This window comes from Juglans regia, chromosome 14 (assembly GCF_001411555.2).
Source record: "Juglans regia cultivar Chandler chromosome 14, Walnut 2.0, whole genome shotgun sequence".
Lineage (NCBI taxonomy): Eukaryota > Viridiplantae > Streptophyta > Magnoliopsida > Fagales > Juglandaceae > Juglans > Juglans regia.
Genome location: NC_049914.1, coordinates 10,341 through 29,940, shown reverse-complemented (window position 1 = coordinate 29,940; position 19,600 = coordinate 10,341). Strand labels below are relative to the sequence as shown.

Below are 19,600 nucleotides of genomic sequence, written 5' to 3'. Positions count from 1 at the left end.
ACCCTAAAACCCTAAAACCCCAAAACCCTAAACCCTAAACCCTAAACCCTAAACCCTAAACCCTAAACCCTAAACCCTAAACCCTAAACCCTAAACCCTAAAACCTAAAACCCTAAACCCTAAACCCTAAAACCCTAAACCCTAAACCCTAAACCCTAAACCCTAAACCCTAAACCCTAAACCCTAAACCCTAAAACCCTAAACCCTAAACCCTAAACCCTAAACCCTAAACCCTACGAAAATATCAAGACAAACCCCTTCTTGTATTCAATCCTCACAGCCCTCACTAAAACCTTGAATTTATCAGATCTAGCTAGTGATGATATCACAAACCTCACTACACTTCTAACTCTTGCAACCGAATCAAGACAATCTTTTAAACCTTCAGTCACAATAATATTTAGGACATGTTCAACACATCAAACATGTAAACAATCACCACATCAAACATGTAAACCTGACCAAACAAGACCGATTACACCTCCAGTTACCATGACCCCCGAGGCCACCGTTCTCCTTCTTAGTAGGAACCAAGCTGAGCCCCTACTGCGTGGATTTGTCCAAGCCGCAAAACACGACATCATGGTAGGGTAATAGATGTGTTGTTCCGTACAGGATTAGGTGTCCCTGCCCCTCACCTGTCGTGCCACAAATTAGGCAAACCTGGTGAGGGTTGCCTCTGACACTCAGGATTCATGTTGTGGTGTGCCGAGCCCTGAGACTCATTAAATGTGGCGTCGCTCCCCTTCCTAGTGTGAACTCCTCCATCCCATTAATGCGGCGTGGCCTCAATCAGGCATACCCACCTCTCTGACATGTCTGGGTGTCGAGATTCATGGTCAGGGGATGTCCCTGCTTGTCAGCTACTAAAGGTGTTTGACTGCTCTTCCTGCCACCCTTTTGTTAGTGTATTATGTCTAGTCATTCCTCTTCTTTGGCCTCCTTGGCTGACTCAGTCCAACCCAAGCTTTATTCTTAGACTCAGGCCCAGGCCATTCTCCTGGCAAGGGATAACTCCCCTCACAATTATCATAAAATGACAAAAGGACAATGAATATAATTTTTTTTCCTAATTGAAAAATGAGGAAGGGTCTATAGTTGTTACCACCACTACCAACCGGTAGATCATATAGCTTGCAATTAGTTGAAACTTGCCAATTTTGCCAAGGAAACTTATTGGTTTCGTCCTTTTTTGACTTGCAATCACTTAGTATCGACCTTTGCTAGTTTTATTCCTTTTGTATTGAAGGGCCGGTGATTAAAATCAATGCCCAATTAGTGTTTCCTTCTGCATGGTTTTACGTACGCAAGCAGGCTCATAGGCATCAAAAGAAAAATAAGCATATGCAACCAAGAGGGAAAAGCCGCTTCCCCTACTAAAATAATATTTTTGCCATTTGCAAAGGCATATTCTTTTTACATTCCCTTTGCTCATAGTTTTCAACGAGTTGATCTAAATATATCCCAAGAAAGTGGCCGAGTGGATTGACACCAACACATTTGGATGTGAAGTTGTACGTATGGCTTCCCCAACCCAAGAACATAAGCAAATGCAAGAAGAGAAGAGGAGAGAACTCGATGACAAGGAGGAGACCATCCCAAAAGCTTTGCCATTTCTTAAGCTCTTGAGCTATGCGGATGCTTTGGATTGGACTCTGATGGCCCTAGGGACCTTGGGTTCCATCGTCCACGGCATGGCTCAACCTATTGGATATCTGCTGCTCGGCAGAGCACTCAATGCGTTTGGAGACAGCATTAATGGGGACCATGAAGTCGACATAAATGCCATGGTTGAAGGCCTCAAAAAGGTACTACTAGTACACTTTGTTCTGACTCTAATTCCTCGCGGTAAGAAGTTGAACTTTCTTAAAAAAAACTATAAGCTAGTATACACGTGCATCAGTTGGGCTGTATGCAAATGCCTAATTATCAGAGCCACACGAATTTCTAATGAGTTTGTTCCTGTTTGTTCAGGTCGTTCCATTTGTGTGGTACATGGCCTTCGCCACATTTCCAGCTGGAATACTTGGTAGCTATGCTCCTAATTAGTTGAATACCATTCGCTAACATTTCCCTTTTTTTCCTTGCCCCAAATATGGAACATTCTTGGTTGCATATTTTTGATTATATAGTTCTCACTTCTGGAGGAAAAAGAAGAATTCGAGCAGGATAGTGACAACAGTGTCCAAGATCAAACACATTACATTAGATCCTTTAAAAAAATATTAAGATCTACAGCATGAAAAGACAATACTAGTCCAATTAATTAATAGACTACGTATAACCACGGAAACAAAATTGTTTCCACGACATAAAATAGGCAGCAAACCTGTAGGAAGGAATGTAGGGCATTTCAAAACATTGTTTAACATTAAAACTTGGATCAATAACATGATCAAAGTCGTGCACATCAGTCCTTTTGTTTTCAAGGTTAAAAATGAATTCAGGGAGAGACAATATTTTATATGAGAATTATTTTAGATTCCCGAGGAGTACTTCATTTATATGCTAATTTAGAAGGGCTTGTCTTAAAAAATTGTTAACAACCATGCAGTTAACAACAAAATCATCCATCTATTATTGCATGTGTCGACAAAAGCAAATAATAGATAAATATATGATCATTGATCACAGTGAAGAAGCGGGTTTTCTCAACATCCCCCCTCTCTACTCCCCAATATCATTTCAGCTCTCTCTCTCTTCATGCATCCTCACTTTCTCGATTTGTAGAGGTTGGATGCTGGATGTATGCAAGCGAAAGGCAGCTAGCACGCATAAGATTAGCGTTCCTAAGATCAGTCCTAAACCAAGAGATTGGGGCTTTTGATACGGATTTAACAAGTGGAAAAATCATTAATGGAATTGGCATCCACATGAGTGTCATACAAGATGCTATCGGCGAGAAGGTTGCAATTGATTTATGTTCAAATTTTCCTGTAACTTAGCTAAGTACGTACCATTCCTCACAAGAGTACTACTAATAAAGTTTCTTGCTCACAGTTGGGTCATTTTCTGTCAAGCTTTGCAACGTTCTTTTCTGGAATCCTCATTGCTACTATATGCTGTTGGGAAGTGGCATTGCTTACCTTCTTGGTTGTTCCATTAATTCTTGCCATCGGAGCCACATATACAACGAAAATGAACAAGATTGCAGCTGCCAGAGTACTTTGCCAGTCAGAAGCCACGTTTATTGTAGAACAAGTAAGCAGTCTGAGAAAGCATGATTAATTTCCGGCATCTCCGCTTTGATCAGCCTGTACTCTAATTCATGCAGAAAAATTTCTAACTTATTTTTCTACCCTCTGATTTCACTTTCACAGACAATATCTCAGATTAAAACAGTATACGCATTTGTTGGAGAGAGATGTTCAATCAAGTCATTCTCAGAGTGCATGGAGAAACAGTTTTTATTGAGCAAAGGAGAAGCATTGATAAAGGGCGTTGGAACAGGAATGTTTCAAACTGTTAGCTTCTGTTCTTGGGCTCTTATCATATGGGTTGGAGCCATTTTAGTTACTGCCAATAGGGCAAAGGGAGGGGATATTATAGCTGCAGTGATGAGCATTCTCTTCGGGGCTATGTAATGAAGTGATATTCATATAAATATTCATATGAAGCAGAGAAAATTCTAACACAGTATTAAACAGTCTTCTTTTAAATTGCAGATCAATGACATATGCTGCTCCAGATTTGCAAATCTTCAATCAGGCAAAGGCTGCGGGAAATGAAGTTTTCCAAGTGATTCACAGAAAGCCAATCATAAGTTTCAATTCACAAGGGAAGATGCTTGAAAGGGTTGATGGCAACATTGACATATCTGACGTATACTTTGCGTACCCTTCTCGTTGGGAGAAATTGATCCTTCAAGGTTTTTCATTGTCGATTCCAGCAGGAAAAACAGTTGCTTTAGTGGGTAGCAGTGGGTGCGGAAAGAGTACAATCATCTCTCTAGTTTCAAGATTCTATGATCCTTCAAAAGGTTTGTGGACTTCCTGCTCCTTCTTTTCCTCGCGCCAATAAGGTTCCTAACAGTCAATTCAAATATATGGATACACTTACGACTATCTTTTCACAAGTTTGCTACCTCAAGATCTCCCGTATAATTATCTTTAAGTTCATCTCGCGTGTGCAATCTGTCCAGGGGAGATATTCATTGATAAGCACAACATAAAGGATCTCGATTTGAAGTTCCTCCGGAGAAACGTTGGAGTAGTTTCCCAAGAACCATCACTTTTTGCTGGCACCATCAAGGATAATATGAAAGTGGGAAACATTCATGCGGATGATCAACAGATTCAAAATGCAGCGACGATGGCAAATGCGCACTCTTTTATATCGCAACTTCCAAATAAGTACCTAACAGAGGTCAGGTGTCAAACCCTTGTTCAGTCAACTCACTATTTTTTTCAGGCATCGGTGTAAACCACCACTCGCATCTTAAAAGAAAGAAGTCGAATGCCTTATCGAGGCTAATATTGACAGAAAAGAAGTTCAAAACAAAAGGATGGAAATGCAATCAAAAAGCAAAAATTATAAGATGATAACCTAAACAAGGCTAGATGAAAGACAGGATATATATTTGTTAAAATTCAAAATAAATGCTTGAAAACTTTTTGTTTTCGGAAGGAAAAATCAAGCCATCGTTATATTTGACATTCTAGTCTCTAACTAAGCATTCAATGTACTAGCTTCCCGATCCTAACTCTGCCATATCATATCCCTGTGTAATCTGCATTCCGCATACCTGTGCTCTTTGCAAATCACATGGAACTTTGTTCCAAGTAAATTTGAAGAGGAAAAAGGATCGGCTCCATTTAAAAATAAGCGTAAACCATTTCAAAAAGAAATGAAGTTGCAGGGCTAGCCAAGACAAGACAAGACAAGAAGAAAAATAAGGAATTTCATAAAATGTATGTTCTCTTAGTCTGTTTTTGTTTTTGTCCTCTTCACCAAGTTACAACAAAGAACATTAGTGAATGTGAATGTTATAGTTACTAATCTTTATGATAAATGTTTGAATATAACCATGTAACATTTGTTTTTAAATATTTACACAAAGGGAAATGATCAAACAAAAAGAATGAAAATAAAAGGAAAAACAAAGGATAAAGAAAGCTAAAAAGGAAAGATGACAGAAACAAAGGATAAAGGAAGCTTTGTGTTGTCAGTGTTGATGAATCTAGTTCAATTTCTCTAGTTTTAATGAGATATGCATAGCACGTAAGGTTTATTGAGCTACGAGACCAAAATAAATAAACCAATGGATACAGCCAAAGCCATAGCATTGAAGAATGCTGGTCAATTCAGCTTCTCTTCAACATCAAATAGGTAAGTCTGTAAATCTATGAAAACAGAAGCAAATATAGATTAGAGGTATTATTACAATATATTACACTTGATTGATTCTCTAATCATCAATGAGAAGTATATTCTACAGTAATTTGCAAACTATAATCTTTCGTGCATTTCTTTTCCACGAAAAAAATTCTATCATAAACATGTTTGCTAAAATGGATTCCAGGTAGGACAAAGGGGAGTCCAGTTATCAGGAGGACAGAAACAGAGAATTGCAATAGCAAGAGCCATTCTAAAAGATCCTCCGATTATTTTTCTTGATGAAGCCACAAGTGCACTTGATTCAGAGTCAGAAATGCTAGTTCAAGATGCCCTTGAGAAAGCCATGCAGGGGAGGACAGTCATCTTGATCGCACACAGAATGTCCACTATAATTAATGCAGATATCATTGCAGTTGTGGAGAATGGACAAGTTACAGATAAAGGAACACACCACGACTTGCTAGATACTAATAAATTTTATAACAACTTATATAATACGCAGAACCTCAACCCAGTTCACGACTCAAGGTTAGTTCAAACTCAAATGGCCCTTTGCTTACACAAGTTTATATAAAAACTCTCCCTGCTCATGATGCTGATTTAATTACAGTGTCAGCAACACCATTGAAGAAGCTGCAAATATCCAGCATCAGATTTCATCTCAATACATTGAACAAAAGAAGGAACATAGTGTGCCCAGCAAATATCTTGGCGACTCTCTAGAGCAAGAGGACCAGAGAGGAAGAACAAGTACAAGTCTGTTCTTCAGAATCTGGTTTGGCTTGAAGAAAATAGAGCTTGCAAAGATTGTTATTGGCTCCTTCGCTGCAGCTTTCTCTGGCATCTCAAAGCCTGTTTTCGGATTTTGTATCATAGCAATTGGAGTAGCATACTACGAGAAAGATGCAGAGAGGGAAGTTGGATGGTATTCGATTTTCTTTTCTTTGGTGGGATTTCTTTCATTGTTTAGTCACACCTTGCAACATTATTTCTTTGGCATGGTTGGAGAAAAGGCCAAAAGAAACCTCACCCAAGCGCTATATTCAGGTACACTATTCCCCTCATAATTTAGATCATTACTTTAGGTTCATTTTGGTAAATTAACTCCATTAGCTTTAAGCAGATAATTTCATCAAGAATGAGCTCCCATTACAGGGAAAATTGACATACATATGATGAAATTATTCAGGCATTCTACGCAATGAAATAGCTTGGTTTGAGAAACCTGAGAACAGTATTGGTTTACTTACTTCGCGGATCATTAATGATACCTCCATGGTCAAAACCATAATTGCTGATCGCATGTCTGTTATCGTACAATGCATCTCCTCCATATTGATTGCAACAGTCGTCAGCATGGTTGTAAGCTGGAGAATGGGTTTAGTGGCTTGGGCTGTGATGCCCTGCCACTTCATTGGTGGACTGATTCAAGCCAAGTCAGCTAAAGGATTTTCAGGAGATTCAGCTGTTGCATATAATGAACTTGTCACCCTAGCTTCTGAATCTACAACAAACATAAGAACGATAGCATCCTTTTGCCATGAGGAGCAAATAATGAAGAAAGCTGAAGCATCTATGGGAATTTTAAAGAGGAAGAGCAGGAGAGAAAGTATAAGATACGGAATCATTCAAGGCTTCTCCCTTTGCTTATGGAACATCGCACATGCTGTTGCATTGTGGTACACGACAATTTTGGTTGATAGAAGGCAAGCCTCCTTTAAAGATGCCATAAGATCATACCAGATTTTCTCTCTCACGGTACCTTCAATCACAGAGTTGTGGACACTGATCCCCATAGTCATCTCTGCCATCAATATACTAACTCCTCCATTCCAAACCCTTGATCGAAAAACTGAAATTGAACCAGATACACCGGAACTAGCTCCTACATCCCAAACCCTTAACCGAGAAACTGAATTTGAACTAGATAGACCTGAAAATTCACAGCTTGGAAGGATCAAGGGGAAAATTGAATTCCAAAATGTCATATTTAACTACCCGTTAAGGCCAGAAGTGACTATTCTCAACAACTTTAGTTTACAAATTGAAGCTGGGTCAAAGGTGGCTCTTGTTGGGCCAAGTGGAGCTGGAAAGTCTTCTATTTTGGCCCTTTTGCTAAGATTTTATGATCCAAAGGAAGGAATGATACTCATTGACGAGAAAGACATAAAACAGTACAATCTGAGAAGGCTAAGGACACAAATAGGTGTAGTTCAACAAGAGCCACTTCTTTTTAATTCCACAATTAGAGACAATATATGCTATGGGACCAATGAAGCTTCTGAATCAGAACTTGTGGAGGTATCGATGGAAGCAAATATACATGAATTTATAAGTAATTTGCCTGACGGATATGATACAATTGTTGGGGAAAGGGGCTGCCAACTTTCAGGTGGACAAAAGCAAAGAATAGCAATTGCAAGAACGCTTCTAAAGAGACCTGTAATTTTGCTCCTAGATGAAGCGACAAGTGCCCTAGATGCTGAGTCTGAAAGAACTGTAGTGAACGCTTTGGAATCTCTAAATCTAAGCAACAATGGTGGCTTACGATCAAGCACTACTAGGATTACAGTTGCACATAGGCTTTCCACAGTATTGAACTCAGATACCATAGTCGTCATGGATAAAGGTGAAATTGTGGAGATGGGTACTCACGCAACCCTAATAGCATCATCTGAAGGAATTTATTCAAGATTATTCCAGCTACAGAGTTTGGCAAAGAATTAGTGAACTCCCCTTATGTGAAAAGTTGGTCAGTGTATTCATACTGAAGAAACTTACAATACCATACAACTGTAATATTTCTTTCGATGTTTAAGCAAAAGCTTTTTGGTAAAATTGTTCATCATGAAAATAAATAAGGAACATGATGAGGTCAATAACATGATGAAATAGATAATGGTACCAAGTAAGAGAAGCATGATGTAAGGTGAACGCATTGCTCATGATCACCTTCCTCTCCGACATATTCAACGAAGTTTACAGTTTCAAAGATAGAAATCGTAATGGTACTGCCATAATGAGAAAATCTCAATATGTTAGTCTCTATGACAAAAGTTTACATTGCATGTAAATGTCAATGAATAGTGCGCAAGTACAGATACAGAGAAATCGAGAAATAAGGCATACATACGAATTCCTGAGCAACTTTAATAAAATATATTATTTTAAGGTAGTCGTCTAAGTAATGAAAAATAGAAGTAATCTCGCACAATATCTTACCGAGCATCCCATGGTCAAAACCTTAACATATGATTGCTAACCCGAGAACCCCAGTCCCCACAGCAGCATAAAAACACTTACCTTTATTAACGTCTGCGTCACGATCCTCTCTAAAAATGGTCATTCACACATGTTGGCTCCATTCGTCACACTACGAATAACGATCACATGTGTCACTTCATTACAAGCAACGCTTGGCTTTGCATCCCATACTTGACCATATCATTCTCTAGCCTTCGCCAAAAGGAAGGCAACAGCATCGACCTGAGAGGGTTACCATCTACCTCTGGCTTGTTGTTCGCCCAGCGATAATCCATTGGATATCACTTAGTTCTTATATACTCCTGAGTAAACAGAAAAACTCTACTAAGATAATGCATAATCTTGACTTGGGGTCATGATTCACGCACACGTCCATATGCTCTTTGTTTAAAAAGAGCAAGCATACACTTCACAAAAATATAATGTCTTGTTTTAGTAAAAAAGAAACGAATATTATAGCCTAAAAAGACAAGCTTTATATGGAAAGAATTCCTCAAAATGGCATACACAACATGGTAAAAATGTGGCCAGCAACCGAATGAGGCTAATTCAAAAAATAATGATACATATACAACATATTTCACAACATATATTGTAAAATAAAAATATTTTGGTAAAATGATGTTACTTTTACAAGTTAGCTTATAAAAATTACATTCCTTTTAAAATATTGTTGTATAAAATGTTGTAAAAAGTTACGTGTGTTTATCATTTTTTTTATAATAAGTGGGATGATCAGCTCATATCCTTCGTTGTCGGGAAGTCGTGGATCATTCTCTTACACATCGAAATCCATGCCCCACTCTTTCTAGATAGGAAAATGATACTATGTCTTTGAGTTTGCCCCCTCCATTTGATTATTTATGTATTTTATTTTATTTTATTTTTTAATATTGTTTTTACTTAATAGTTAATGAATTCACTATTAGTGTATTGACTTTTTTATTTTTTAAAAATGTTTAAACATGTTTAAAAAATATTTAAAATAAAAAGCAAAAAAAAAATACAATTTGCAGTATGGAGCACACCAAAGGGTCAAACTTGGGTGGCATAGTTGCATTACCCTTTTATTATTATTCACTAAGGCCTCGTTTGGATAGTGATGAGATAATATATAAATAGTAATAAAATGTGTTATGAATAGTAGTAAAATTGATTGAGTTAAGATGTTTTATGAGATTTTGAAAAATAAAAAAGAAAATCATAATTTATAATTATTTTTGTCATGAGTAATTTTAAGTGCAAGTTTAAAATGATGGAAAAGTTCTATATAAATCTTTTTTGAAAAAAAAAAAAAAAAGGAAAGAAGGATCCCACCAAAAAATAGTTTTTTTACACTTCTTTTAAAGGGATGTCTACTTTTTTTTTTTTTTTACATAAACTTATAGGAGACTTCTCTATTTTGGAATTAGTATAAAGAATTTTGTTATTTATTATTTTTACACATTATATTTTTTTATTATTTTTAAATTAATTGATTTATTCTATTTATTATTTATATATCACATATTTAATAAGATAAAAAATAAAAATAAAATTATGTATAGGAATGGTTTGAATTCATAAAAGAGTTGAGATGGATTGAAATTATTTATGAATAGTAGAATAAAAGTTGAATTATTTATTATATTTTATGTAGAAATTTAAAAAAATTATTTTAAAATTTGAAAAAAATTAAATTATTTATTATATTTTATGTAGAAATTTAAAAAAATTATAATAATAATACGAGATAAATTAAAATGGGATGAGGGGAGTTTTAAATGAAACGAGCAGGCGTAAGGATGCCGAGTAAAATTTGGCGTGAGGATGTGAGTAAAATTTTTCTTGTATAAATGAGTTTTCCTGCTTATTCAACGAACTCTCACTCACAATCGCCGCCATGATCTCACGCTGGCTCAGCTCTAAGCTTCCAAAACCCTATCATGTATTCTCATCATCCGCCTTGTCCCTCATCATCTCCCCCAATCTTCGAAACCCTAACCCTAAACAGTTCTCATTCCTTACCCCTCAATACTTCAGCTCCATTCCCTCACAATTTGCACCCAAAACACACTCGAGCCCAAATTTCAATCTCTTAAACTCCACCCCTGCAAATTCCTCAAACTCCAACACCATTACTGAATTTCAGGACCCACCAAACGAAAAAGCACAAAGTTTCCATCCTGGTTCCATTAGATCATACTCAAGCTCGAATAACAGTTCTCAAAACCCTCACCGTTATTGGTTAACAAATGAAAATTCCGCGAACATTTTACCCCTAAACCCCGGGAAAGCCCCAGAGTTCAAGCACCTATCTATTTTTGGTCCAAAACCATTTGGTACCAAGTTCCAAAGTTTTGACCTTCACTGGTTTAATAGAGGAAAATCCAGGTTTTATTCAACCTCCGATTCATCCTCTGAATCGGAGAAACCCCAAAACGCTAGTCAATACCCTAGTCAGAACCCTGATTTCAAGCATCAAGAAATCGAGGGACCAACCGTAGATCGCGACCTCTCGGCTTTAGCGAATGAAACAAGAGAAGTTCTAGAAGGGATGATGAAGACTATCTATGGTTTGAGTAAAGCAGTGGCTCTTCTGGGTTTGGTTCAGCTTGGCCTTGGAGCTTGGATTTCTTATATTACCAAGTCCCCTATTGCCGAGATTTCAATGCAGAGCGCTTTGGCATTTGGCTTTCCATTCTCGTTGGCGTTCATGTTGCGGCAGTCATTGAAGCCGATGTACTTCTTTAAGAAGATGGAAGAGCAAGGTAGGTTGCAGATTTTGACCCTGACTCTCCAGATTGCTAAGAATTTGAATATTTTATTTGTTCGACTTCGTGGGGTTTCTTACATGTGTGTTGCCGGCTTGTCAATTGGATTTTTGGTCACTCTGCTGTCAAGATGACTTAGCTTTGTTCTAAAGGATTCATTGATGAGGATTTGCCTTGGGTTTACCCATATATGAGTTTTGGGTTTTCAAATCAATAATGAGTCCACCGTTGACTTTATATATGATTGCCAAATCAAAATTGTTATCTCTATCTAGTTGTATAAAACTCACGTGCTAAACTTGAGTTATTTGGTGCATGTTTAACTTGCAAATTTGTTTTTAAAAGGACCAAGTTTTGGCAGCCAAGCCATTTGAGGCATCGCCTATTTTATCGGAAGTGATTACTCAATCAATATTGGTGGAAGAGTGTGTTCAGACATTCTTGAAATCAATTTTATTTCAGGTCGTTGACATGGAAACGACCGCTAAGTACTGTACCATGTATCGTCCATTTCATTTGGTTTTCTCTCAGTCTCGTCAGATTTAACTACTAGAAAGATTTTTTTTTTTTTTGATAAGTAGATTTAACTACTAGAAAGATAGGTGCTAGTTTGCTTGTTCTGATAAGAAGAAAAAGGAAAAATGGATATACTGGGTTTTTCTAGCGTGTATTTAGTCACTTAGTTGGGTTATCTAAGAAGCTTGCTATAAAGGGGGGGTTTATACATTGAAAATTCTATTCCACTTCCTAAAAAAGCGTGTATTTAGTCACTTAGTTGGGTTATCTAAGAAGCTTGCTATAAAGGGGGGGTTTATACATTGAAAATTCTATTCGGAAGTTGGATGCAAAACACCTTCCATTTTATTGACATGACTGAGAGAGTTAAAATTAAAGTCTCTTACAAATAAAGCCTTGTCATGTTAATAAAATGAAGGTATGCAACAATAGGATATAAGGAAGTTTTGGAATTGAAACATGATTTCCTATTAACTATATCTCAGATATGAAACTGCTAAACATCTTGAAGCAAAACTTCGATTGCCCTACTGGACTTCTAAACTGCCACGGTGGCGCGCTTTAGTTCTCTCTAAATCTCGTGTACTTCGTCCTCTCGCGTTGGAAGTGGTCTCTTTCATTATCACCCTTGGTCCACCTAAGCACTAAAGTAGTAATAATGATTGGTTGCGTTTCGACTTCCCACCATTAGTCCCAAGTAAGCATGCCAGGCCTTCGTGAGTTCGGTAAGATTAGAAGCACCTTATACTGTTATGAACTATAACTTTTGTCCGTGTGGGATTATCTAATTTAGATTAACGTTGTCATCTTTTATTATTAGAAAAGAGAAAATATATTTGCAAACGTGAATTGTGTAACTGCTGTGTAATCGTTTTGATAAAAGTGAATAAAACATAAGATCTACATGAAAAAAATAAATTTTTTAGTAGTAGATTCTACTTTTTTTAAAGCGATTACGCGGCGTTTACGCATTTCATAGTTGTATGTAGAATTACTTATTAAAAAAATGCTAAAGCCACCGACATTTTGGTCCCAAGGGTGGATTAACAGGATTAGTAGAAATGAGTTTTTTGTGATCATATGTATAATTAGAAATTGACTTAAATTCTACTCGTAATCTAATAAAAATTAAATGGGTAAAAACTTACGCAGTACTGCCATGTTCATGTCATACTGGTCGCATTCTCGAATCACTGACCATTTCAACAAAAAGAGCTGGAAAGCCGACACATTTTTGCAATTATCAATTGAAGAGAGCTTATACCAGCAATCTTACGAGCTTTTTAACAATTTCTCAGTTTTGATTTTCCTGTTTCCCTAGTCAATAGACAAAACAGGAAGACAAAATTTGGTATTTTGCGGCATAGCAATGATTAAAGATTCATGAATGCACCGTGTTAGACCAATTTGTTTGAGAAAGACACATCGCACTTTCTTATTGTGCATAGTTCTATCAACTGACTTATCATCTCTAAAAATGATATCAAACACCACCACATACGTACAAGGTGTTTAGCCAAAATGAGTACATGCACAAGGAGAAATATTTCATTAACTCACGATAAAGGCAATTACCACGTTGTGGCATGATGTACAAAACGAACCTACTCATCCACTTCTTTTTCCCCCCATCTTTCCCCTCTTTTTTCTACATAAAATCATATTAGAAAAAGTAAAACAAGCAAAGATATTCCTTTCAACCATACTATAATGCTATGAACAGAAAAGAAAGACCTCTGTAACTTCATCTCATCTAAGATCCACCATAACTCCACCCCTTTTCTTCTCCAGCCAAAAAAAAATGAAATTAACCCGCAAAAATTATTCTTCTTCTTCAGACACTACCCAGCAAATGTCCATCTACAGTGGAATCATATTCCAACAATATGAGAATTTGCTGGCTTTTAGCCGGCCTTGACTACGTGCACTTCAGAGTCCTGCAAAAGGATCATATTCATCAACTATGTTGTGTACTGGGATTCCCATCTGGCTTAGGTTCTGTTCTGACATAGGTTAGACTACGAGGAGCATTTGACAGAACAGCATTCCCAGAGACTGGAGCCCCACTTTCAGCTGGAGTGGCATGAGCATCCCGCTTCCATTGCAAGCTCCTGGCTCCAGATTTAATTGGAAGACGAGCCCTAAATGCACCAGGTATGCCTCTTGGAAAAGGAACCCTGGCAAACCTAGCGGCAGCAAATGGAGAGCCCCGGGCAACCCGAGGCCACATCGTGATAGGGGCAGCTTCTTGATGAGCAGTACTCCTCACAACCTGCAAACAATCGGAGAGAGGTGTATACAGTAACCACATCTAAAAGCAACTAGAAGAATATCATGAATTTCACATCATTATCCAACACTTTAATTGAGATCCAGCTGCTGCAACTAAAGAAAACATCTTGGATAATTGAGATCCAGCCTCTGCAAGGGATACCTGGAGATGTAAATAATAGTGGCGTGTACAGAAAGGGTGTTTCTTTTGTAGTTTTTCTCAATAGAATTGTACTATGGCTTTACTCGCACCTTGAGTGAGTAGTGAAATGATAGTGAATTTTGTTTCTTCAGGAAGAGAGAGAGAGAGAGAGGAAAAAAAAGTGATACCTTGAGAATCCTTGACATGAACGAGGTTCCATCCAGAGATAAAGCATTGTCCACTGCCTCTTTTCGCATGAACTCTACATATGCTGACCTGATCAAATAAGGTTGCTTAGTAAAATGCTAATAATGACAAACAAATTTACCAATTATAAGGAAAGATTCAGACATATTAATGAGAAAACAAAGCATCAGAAATATATTACCCTTTTGGTTGCCCTGTTGCTGCATCTGTAACTATAATCACTTTTAACACTTCCCCAAATTTATTGAAATGCCGTGAAAGGCTGTCCTTGGTGGCAGCAAAATGAACCTGTTAGGAACAACAAATGTCAGGAACAGAGATATGCTTCTGTACCCAGAAGGACACAAATATGAGTTACTACATTGCTGACGAAGATGGTTTGAGAATCTGCATCCTCTAAAGGATGGTTAGCAGCATATAAACCTGCAGCATACAACACACAAAAGAAGTTAGTTACGCATATCTCATTTGATCACATCAGACAGGAGAGAGGAATCAAGGAATTCACAAGCAAAAAGGTTAACAACCTTGATATACAACCAAAAAGGCAAATAAATGAAAAAATAATATAGTTTTTTACTTTCATATATTTCACATTAGCAAGAAGAAAAAAGCACAAAAAAGCTTATGAGAGTTCACAAATCACCAGGAGCAGAGGACAGTTCCTTCTTGGACTCTTTCTGAGCATCTGCAGCAGGTTTTTCCTGTTTATCATCAACCAGGAGAATTCAATGCTAACAATCAAGAACAAAAAATTTTCTTAGGAAAAACTTGACACAAGCAATACATCCACACACATTCATACACATGTGACTTCAAATATATGTATTGTATATGCATGCATGCATGCAAATGTAGGCATAATTACTTTATTTTTTGCAAATTAACACCTTACATTTCCAATGGCAACTGCGACAGGATTGCCATTCTCTTTCATAAGTCGCATACCAGTCTTGCCGGATCCCAAGTCACTCTCCTGAAGGGATTTTTGTTCCACAATCTCTCTATTCTCCTGATAATGAGGTGGCTTCCAAGTATTTACATTCACAGAAATGTTCACTATTTTACTACGAGAAGTGTTTGGTGCCGCCACAGGTTGACCCTGATCCTTGTTTCGTCGAATGATATCATTGGCATTTTTTGCTACACTATACTGCACCAACAGCGACTCCTCACCCCTGTTTCCACCAGATGTGGCACTTTGAGAAACGTCCAAAATTTCATGGCCCACGACATTGACACCATCGTACCCTTCGTTGTCAGATGTAGAATCAGAAGCCAAACCAGATTCGCTTTCCAACATAGTCATATTTCCATCACACTGTCCACTGTAGTTGCCTCTCTGATGATACCTCAAGCGTGTTTGCCCCTGACTTTGGTTGATATCTCCATACTCTCCATCCTCAACACCAACTTCTCTAAATTCTGCATCTTGGCCACAGATCTCTGGTACATCCATACCACGACCAAGTCGATCAAACACACTTCCAGATGGTTTGACTTTTATAACGTCTTCTGCAGCTTCGGCAACAGCTCTAATCATGGTAGCCATGGGATTCGGCACTCTGGCAACAGATTTAATCCGCTGATGATGACCAGCCAATGATGCGTGAGCAGTGGACGTTGAAACCACAGAATGAAGGCGCTTCAATTTGGATTCCTGTGAATTAGATGGCATTGAAGTTGCCACTGCATCTCGAACTGCAAATTGAAGTAGACGCCTAGGGGCATCAATACTTGCTTGAGAAACTGCCTCCCTCTGCCAAAACGTTCTTTAACAGATCAGGAAGTTGGAAAGCAATGAACATAGCACATATGAAAGAAAATCAAAGAAAATATCAGTGATCTGCAACATCATTTGTCTCACAAAAGATTTTTTTTGTCCTTTTCTTTTCTGAAAAGTATAACTTCATAAAATTCTTAAGGGGGGTAAAACAGAATGAACAATGGAAAACTTAAGAGCTTGCCATGAATCAGCAATCCTATATGAAATAGCACTTGATAGTGACATATGGAGACCAGCAAAATTAAAACATATAAAAACCTTTACTTTCATTTTTTTTTTTTTTTTATAAGTAAACCTTTACTTTCATACATCAAACTACCATTGTGTAATACATGCAAGTGAGTATTATCTTTGGCTCATATGGTACTTCCTACCATACTCAAAAACCACTATCAATGTGAATAGCTTACAAATAAACAAAAGTAAAAACATATCTGCAAGAAAGCATGCTTGAACGAGGATAATACATAAATGTAAGCGATTTTAAGCATTTTTTTGTCACAAAGGTTCATTTTAAAAATTACCAAGGTTTTCTTTTCTAAGTGTAAGATATCATGGGTCCTATCGTGACGCATCATACACCACCTTCAACATCAATTCGATAAAAATTAACAGAGCAAGTACTTGTCAAAAAGAATACAGAGTGCAGGCGAATTAAACAAAATCATCTGGACCATACACTACACATCAAATGGTGTAAAATCACTCTCAAGACTTTCAAGCTTACGAAGAAACTTTTCATGGTAGCATTATTCCCATTAGGAAACTAAAATGATTCAACAGCAGTATTTCAAAAACAAAATAAAATTTTATAAGAATTTAAAACCAAGCTTATACCTAGATTGACAATAGAATTAGACGTGATATGATAAAGCATAACACCATCAGGGAAAAGATTAAATATGTACATTAACAGCAGCACCAGGAAAAAAGAGGTTACAGATCCAAACGCTCACTCCTATATAGGAATGTTCATCACCACAACACTGTTTGTGGCACTTGTGCACAAAGTGTAGGTTGATACAGCTCCAACAAACAGCGCCTCAAGATTACTGCGAGGTTTGTAATACAAATGAATCCAACAATACTCCCCTTAACTTCAGTTTGTACATGCATGCAGAGTGAATTGATTTTACTCTACTAAAAGGAAACCAACATTCATTTCGCATTCAGTGAAAAAATATAGAAATGCAAACCTTCCTATTCTCATGCTCATCAGGCCGGCTCCTTTTCCTCTGAATTGAAGGTTGGGGAGAAGGGGACCTCTTTGGACGACTGAATTTGAAATAAGATTTTTCCACTATATGAGACTTTTCAATATCAGAGCTCCGAAGAGGAGGGGGTTCAACTGCATCCCTCAGTAGTCCTTTCCATTCTCTATTGTGTCGACTCCTAGATAACTTGGTAGAATTTTCTCTATCTGATTCAGAATTCAAATGGTGAGAATTGTTTTTTCCACCTTGGTCACCTAACGTGGGTTTTGTTTTGGGAGCCTCATCCATAGGAGACTCCCGAGGTTGTACATACAGATCTAAATTTGAAGCTAGATGATCCCACAGCCTGTTACAAGAAAATGCATAAAACAAAAATATATAGCCTTACCACTGTAAGGATGAGAGAGAGCTAAGTTGTTGAAGGAAAAAAAATACTTTGGCCTCAACTTTGCAAATAAAATAGGTCAAATTACCAAGATGTAAAAGAATCAGTGTCATCATCCAAAAACACACGCAACTCATTCCTTGCTTCTTCCTTGCGCTTGCCATTCTTCACCAAGACAATCACGTATTCCTGCCAATAGAAATTGGAAGATCAGATTAAACCTATCAAAAACAAATTGGAAGATCGGATTAAGTTCATAGTTGAAAATAAAGAAACGTTCGTTCATAATAGAAGACAAAATAGTTAAATTTATGCAACATTTTATAGCCTCAATTAAGTTCATATGTGAAAAAATAGATATACAACCATTCACCGGTTCTACTTAAATTACTCGAGGAGTTTATATCTCTAAAAATCAGTTATCGATATACTACGTGCAAACTTTTCATAGCTATGACTCTTTCCCAGCATTCGAGTGTAGATAGAAAGGAAAAGTCGATCACAGTTTACTTAAACCAGTCCGTCGCATCAACAGCATCCTAATGAATCAACCAAATATAACAACGTGCAGAGACAACAGAACCAACCCAAAACCTAATACACGTAGAGATAGCCATCTCACAAACAAATTCTCTCAGCGTACAGATAGACCAGAAGGCCAAGAAATTAAGAATGTTCTTACCACGAGATGGTCGTCGCTGAAATCTGTAAACTCCATCAGCTTCTCCTTCACTACCTCCCTCAGCTTCGCCACTCCATCGCTGGTAAAACTAACATTAAACGTCAGATCATCGATCGGATCCACGCTTCCCATCTCTAATCCCTTTTGTTAATTTAACAAAACCCTGGACTGCCTCTAAGATTATATCCCAAATGAATAAACCCTAATTCTGGCTTATGAATCTCCGCAACGGACTAATACCCTCTGAAACTGAGCAAAAAGCACAATGGTTCATAAGAGTGAATCTGTGTTCAAATATGGGGAACCGTTGAAAGAGATTCCTCTGGTGGAAAACAACGGGAAAGTTTTCCAATAGGGTTTTTCTTAGAGGCAGATGACTAAACATTATAAAGCAATTCGATGAAAGCGGTGACAGATGATTCCGAAGATTTCATCGGGAAAACGAGGGAATAATAAATTCCCATATTGAAGGTTTTGGATTGTGGGCAAAGGACCTAATTAAGGTCATTGAGTTTTCTGCCAAGCACTGAACTCTTCTGGAAATCGGCGAAGAGTTGCAATGAATGCTGTGCGATTTTCACAATGTTGTAATCTATATATATGATATATAATATATATTTATATATATATATTTTTATATATATATATATATATATATTTCCTGAGCAATTAATCGGATAAGTAATTGGTTTCAAAAATTTTATAGACAACCGCTTTGCGTCCCCGCCGTGGCACCGGCGCCCACGTGGTAAAACGAAAATGGCGTCGTTTCGATTATTTCTCGTTCCCCCTTCCTATTTGATTTCTTCCCCAATACCTCTAAGGCTATGTTTGGGTACCAAAAGTTCCTCAACACTTTTCAAGTATTTTCGTATTTTTAAAAATACTTCACATGTCAAACAACTTAAAATACTTTCAATGGGACCCACAAACCCGATTGAAGCTTCAATCTCTACTCATAACTATTCACAAACATTCTATAATACTTATCACTATTACATATAAATAAAAAATAAAATCACTATAATATTTATCACTATTAA

At 37.3% G+C, this 19,600-nt stretch overlaps 3 protein-coding genes across 3 annotated transcripts; 2 read left to right on the top strand and 1 right to left on the bottom strand.

The window, feature by feature from the left end:
• The first annotated feature begins 1,520 nt into the window (after positions 1-1,520).
• Positions 1,521-8,065, top strand: LOC108987190 (ABC transporter B family member 19-like). The gene is made up of 10 exons (XM_018960069.2): positions 1,521-1,808; positions 1,975-2,029; positions 2,731-2,906; positions 3,001-3,201; positions 3,321-3,580; positions 3,666-3,979; positions 4,142-4,365; positions 5,522-5,865; positions 5,948-6,384; positions 6,527-8,065. Exons 1-10 carry the CDS (start codon positions 1,521-1,523, stop codon positions 8,062-8,064), a joined length of 3,837 nt encoding a protein of 1,278 aa, XP_018815614.1. The 3' UTR covers position 8,065.
• Positions 8,066-10,397: 2,332 nt separating this feature from the next.
• On the top strand, positions 10,398-11,670 carry LOC108987905. The gene has a single exon (XM_018960971.2). It carries the CDS (start codon positions 10,484-10,486, stop codon positions 11,486-11,488), a length of 1,005 nt encoding a protein of 334 aa, XP_018816516.1. The 5' UTR covers positions 10,398-10,483; the 3' UTR covers positions 11,489-11,670.
• Positions 11,671-13,368: 1,698 nt separating this feature from the next.
• On the bottom strand, positions 13,369-19,132 carry LOC108987899. The gene is made up of 9 exons (XM_018960959.2): positions 18,558-19,132; positions 17,964-18,064; positions 17,473-17,836; positions 15,386-16,249; positions 15,137-15,194; positions 14,852-14,913; positions 14,672-14,778; positions 14,472-14,559; positions 13,369-14,142 (listed from the first exon to the last, which is right to left on the bottom strand). The coding sequence occupies exons 1-9, from the start codon at positions 18,687-18,689 to the stop codon at positions 13,828-13,830; spliced, it is 2,091 nt and encodes a 696-aa protein (XP_018816504.1). The 5' UTR covers positions 18,690-19,132; the 3' UTR covers positions 13,369-13,827.
• Between the last annotated feature and the right edge of the window lie 468 nt (positions 19,133-19,600).

Coding starts and splice junctions, on each gene's coding strand:
- LOC108987905 (XM_018960971.2), top strand. CDS start 10,484: ATGATCTCACGCTGGCTCAGCTCTAAGCTTCCAAAACCCTATCATGTA.
- LOC108987899 (XM_018960959.2), bottom strand. CDS start 18,689: ATGGGAAGCGTGGATCCGATCGATGATCTGACGTTTAATGTTAGTTTT. Junction 15,195..15,385: donor TCGCAGTTGCCATTGGAAAT/GTAAGGTGTTAA, acceptor GATGATAAACAG/GAAAAACCTGCTGCAGATGC. Junction 14,560..14,671: donor GCAACAGGGCAACCAAAAGG/GTAATATATTTC, acceptor TTATTTGATCAG/GTCAGCATATGTAGAGTTCA.
- LOC108987190 (XM_018960069.2), top strand. CDS start 1,521: ATGGCTTCCCCAACCCAAGAACATAAGCAAATGCAAGAAGAGAAGAGG. Junction 4,366..5,521: donor CAAATAAGTACCTAACAGAG/GTCAGGTGTCAA, acceptor AATGGATTCCAG/GTAGGACAAAGGGGAGTCCA. Junction 6,385..6,526: donor CACCCAAGCGCTATATTCAG/GTACACTATTCC, acceptor GAAATTATTCAG/GCATTCTACGCAATGAAATA.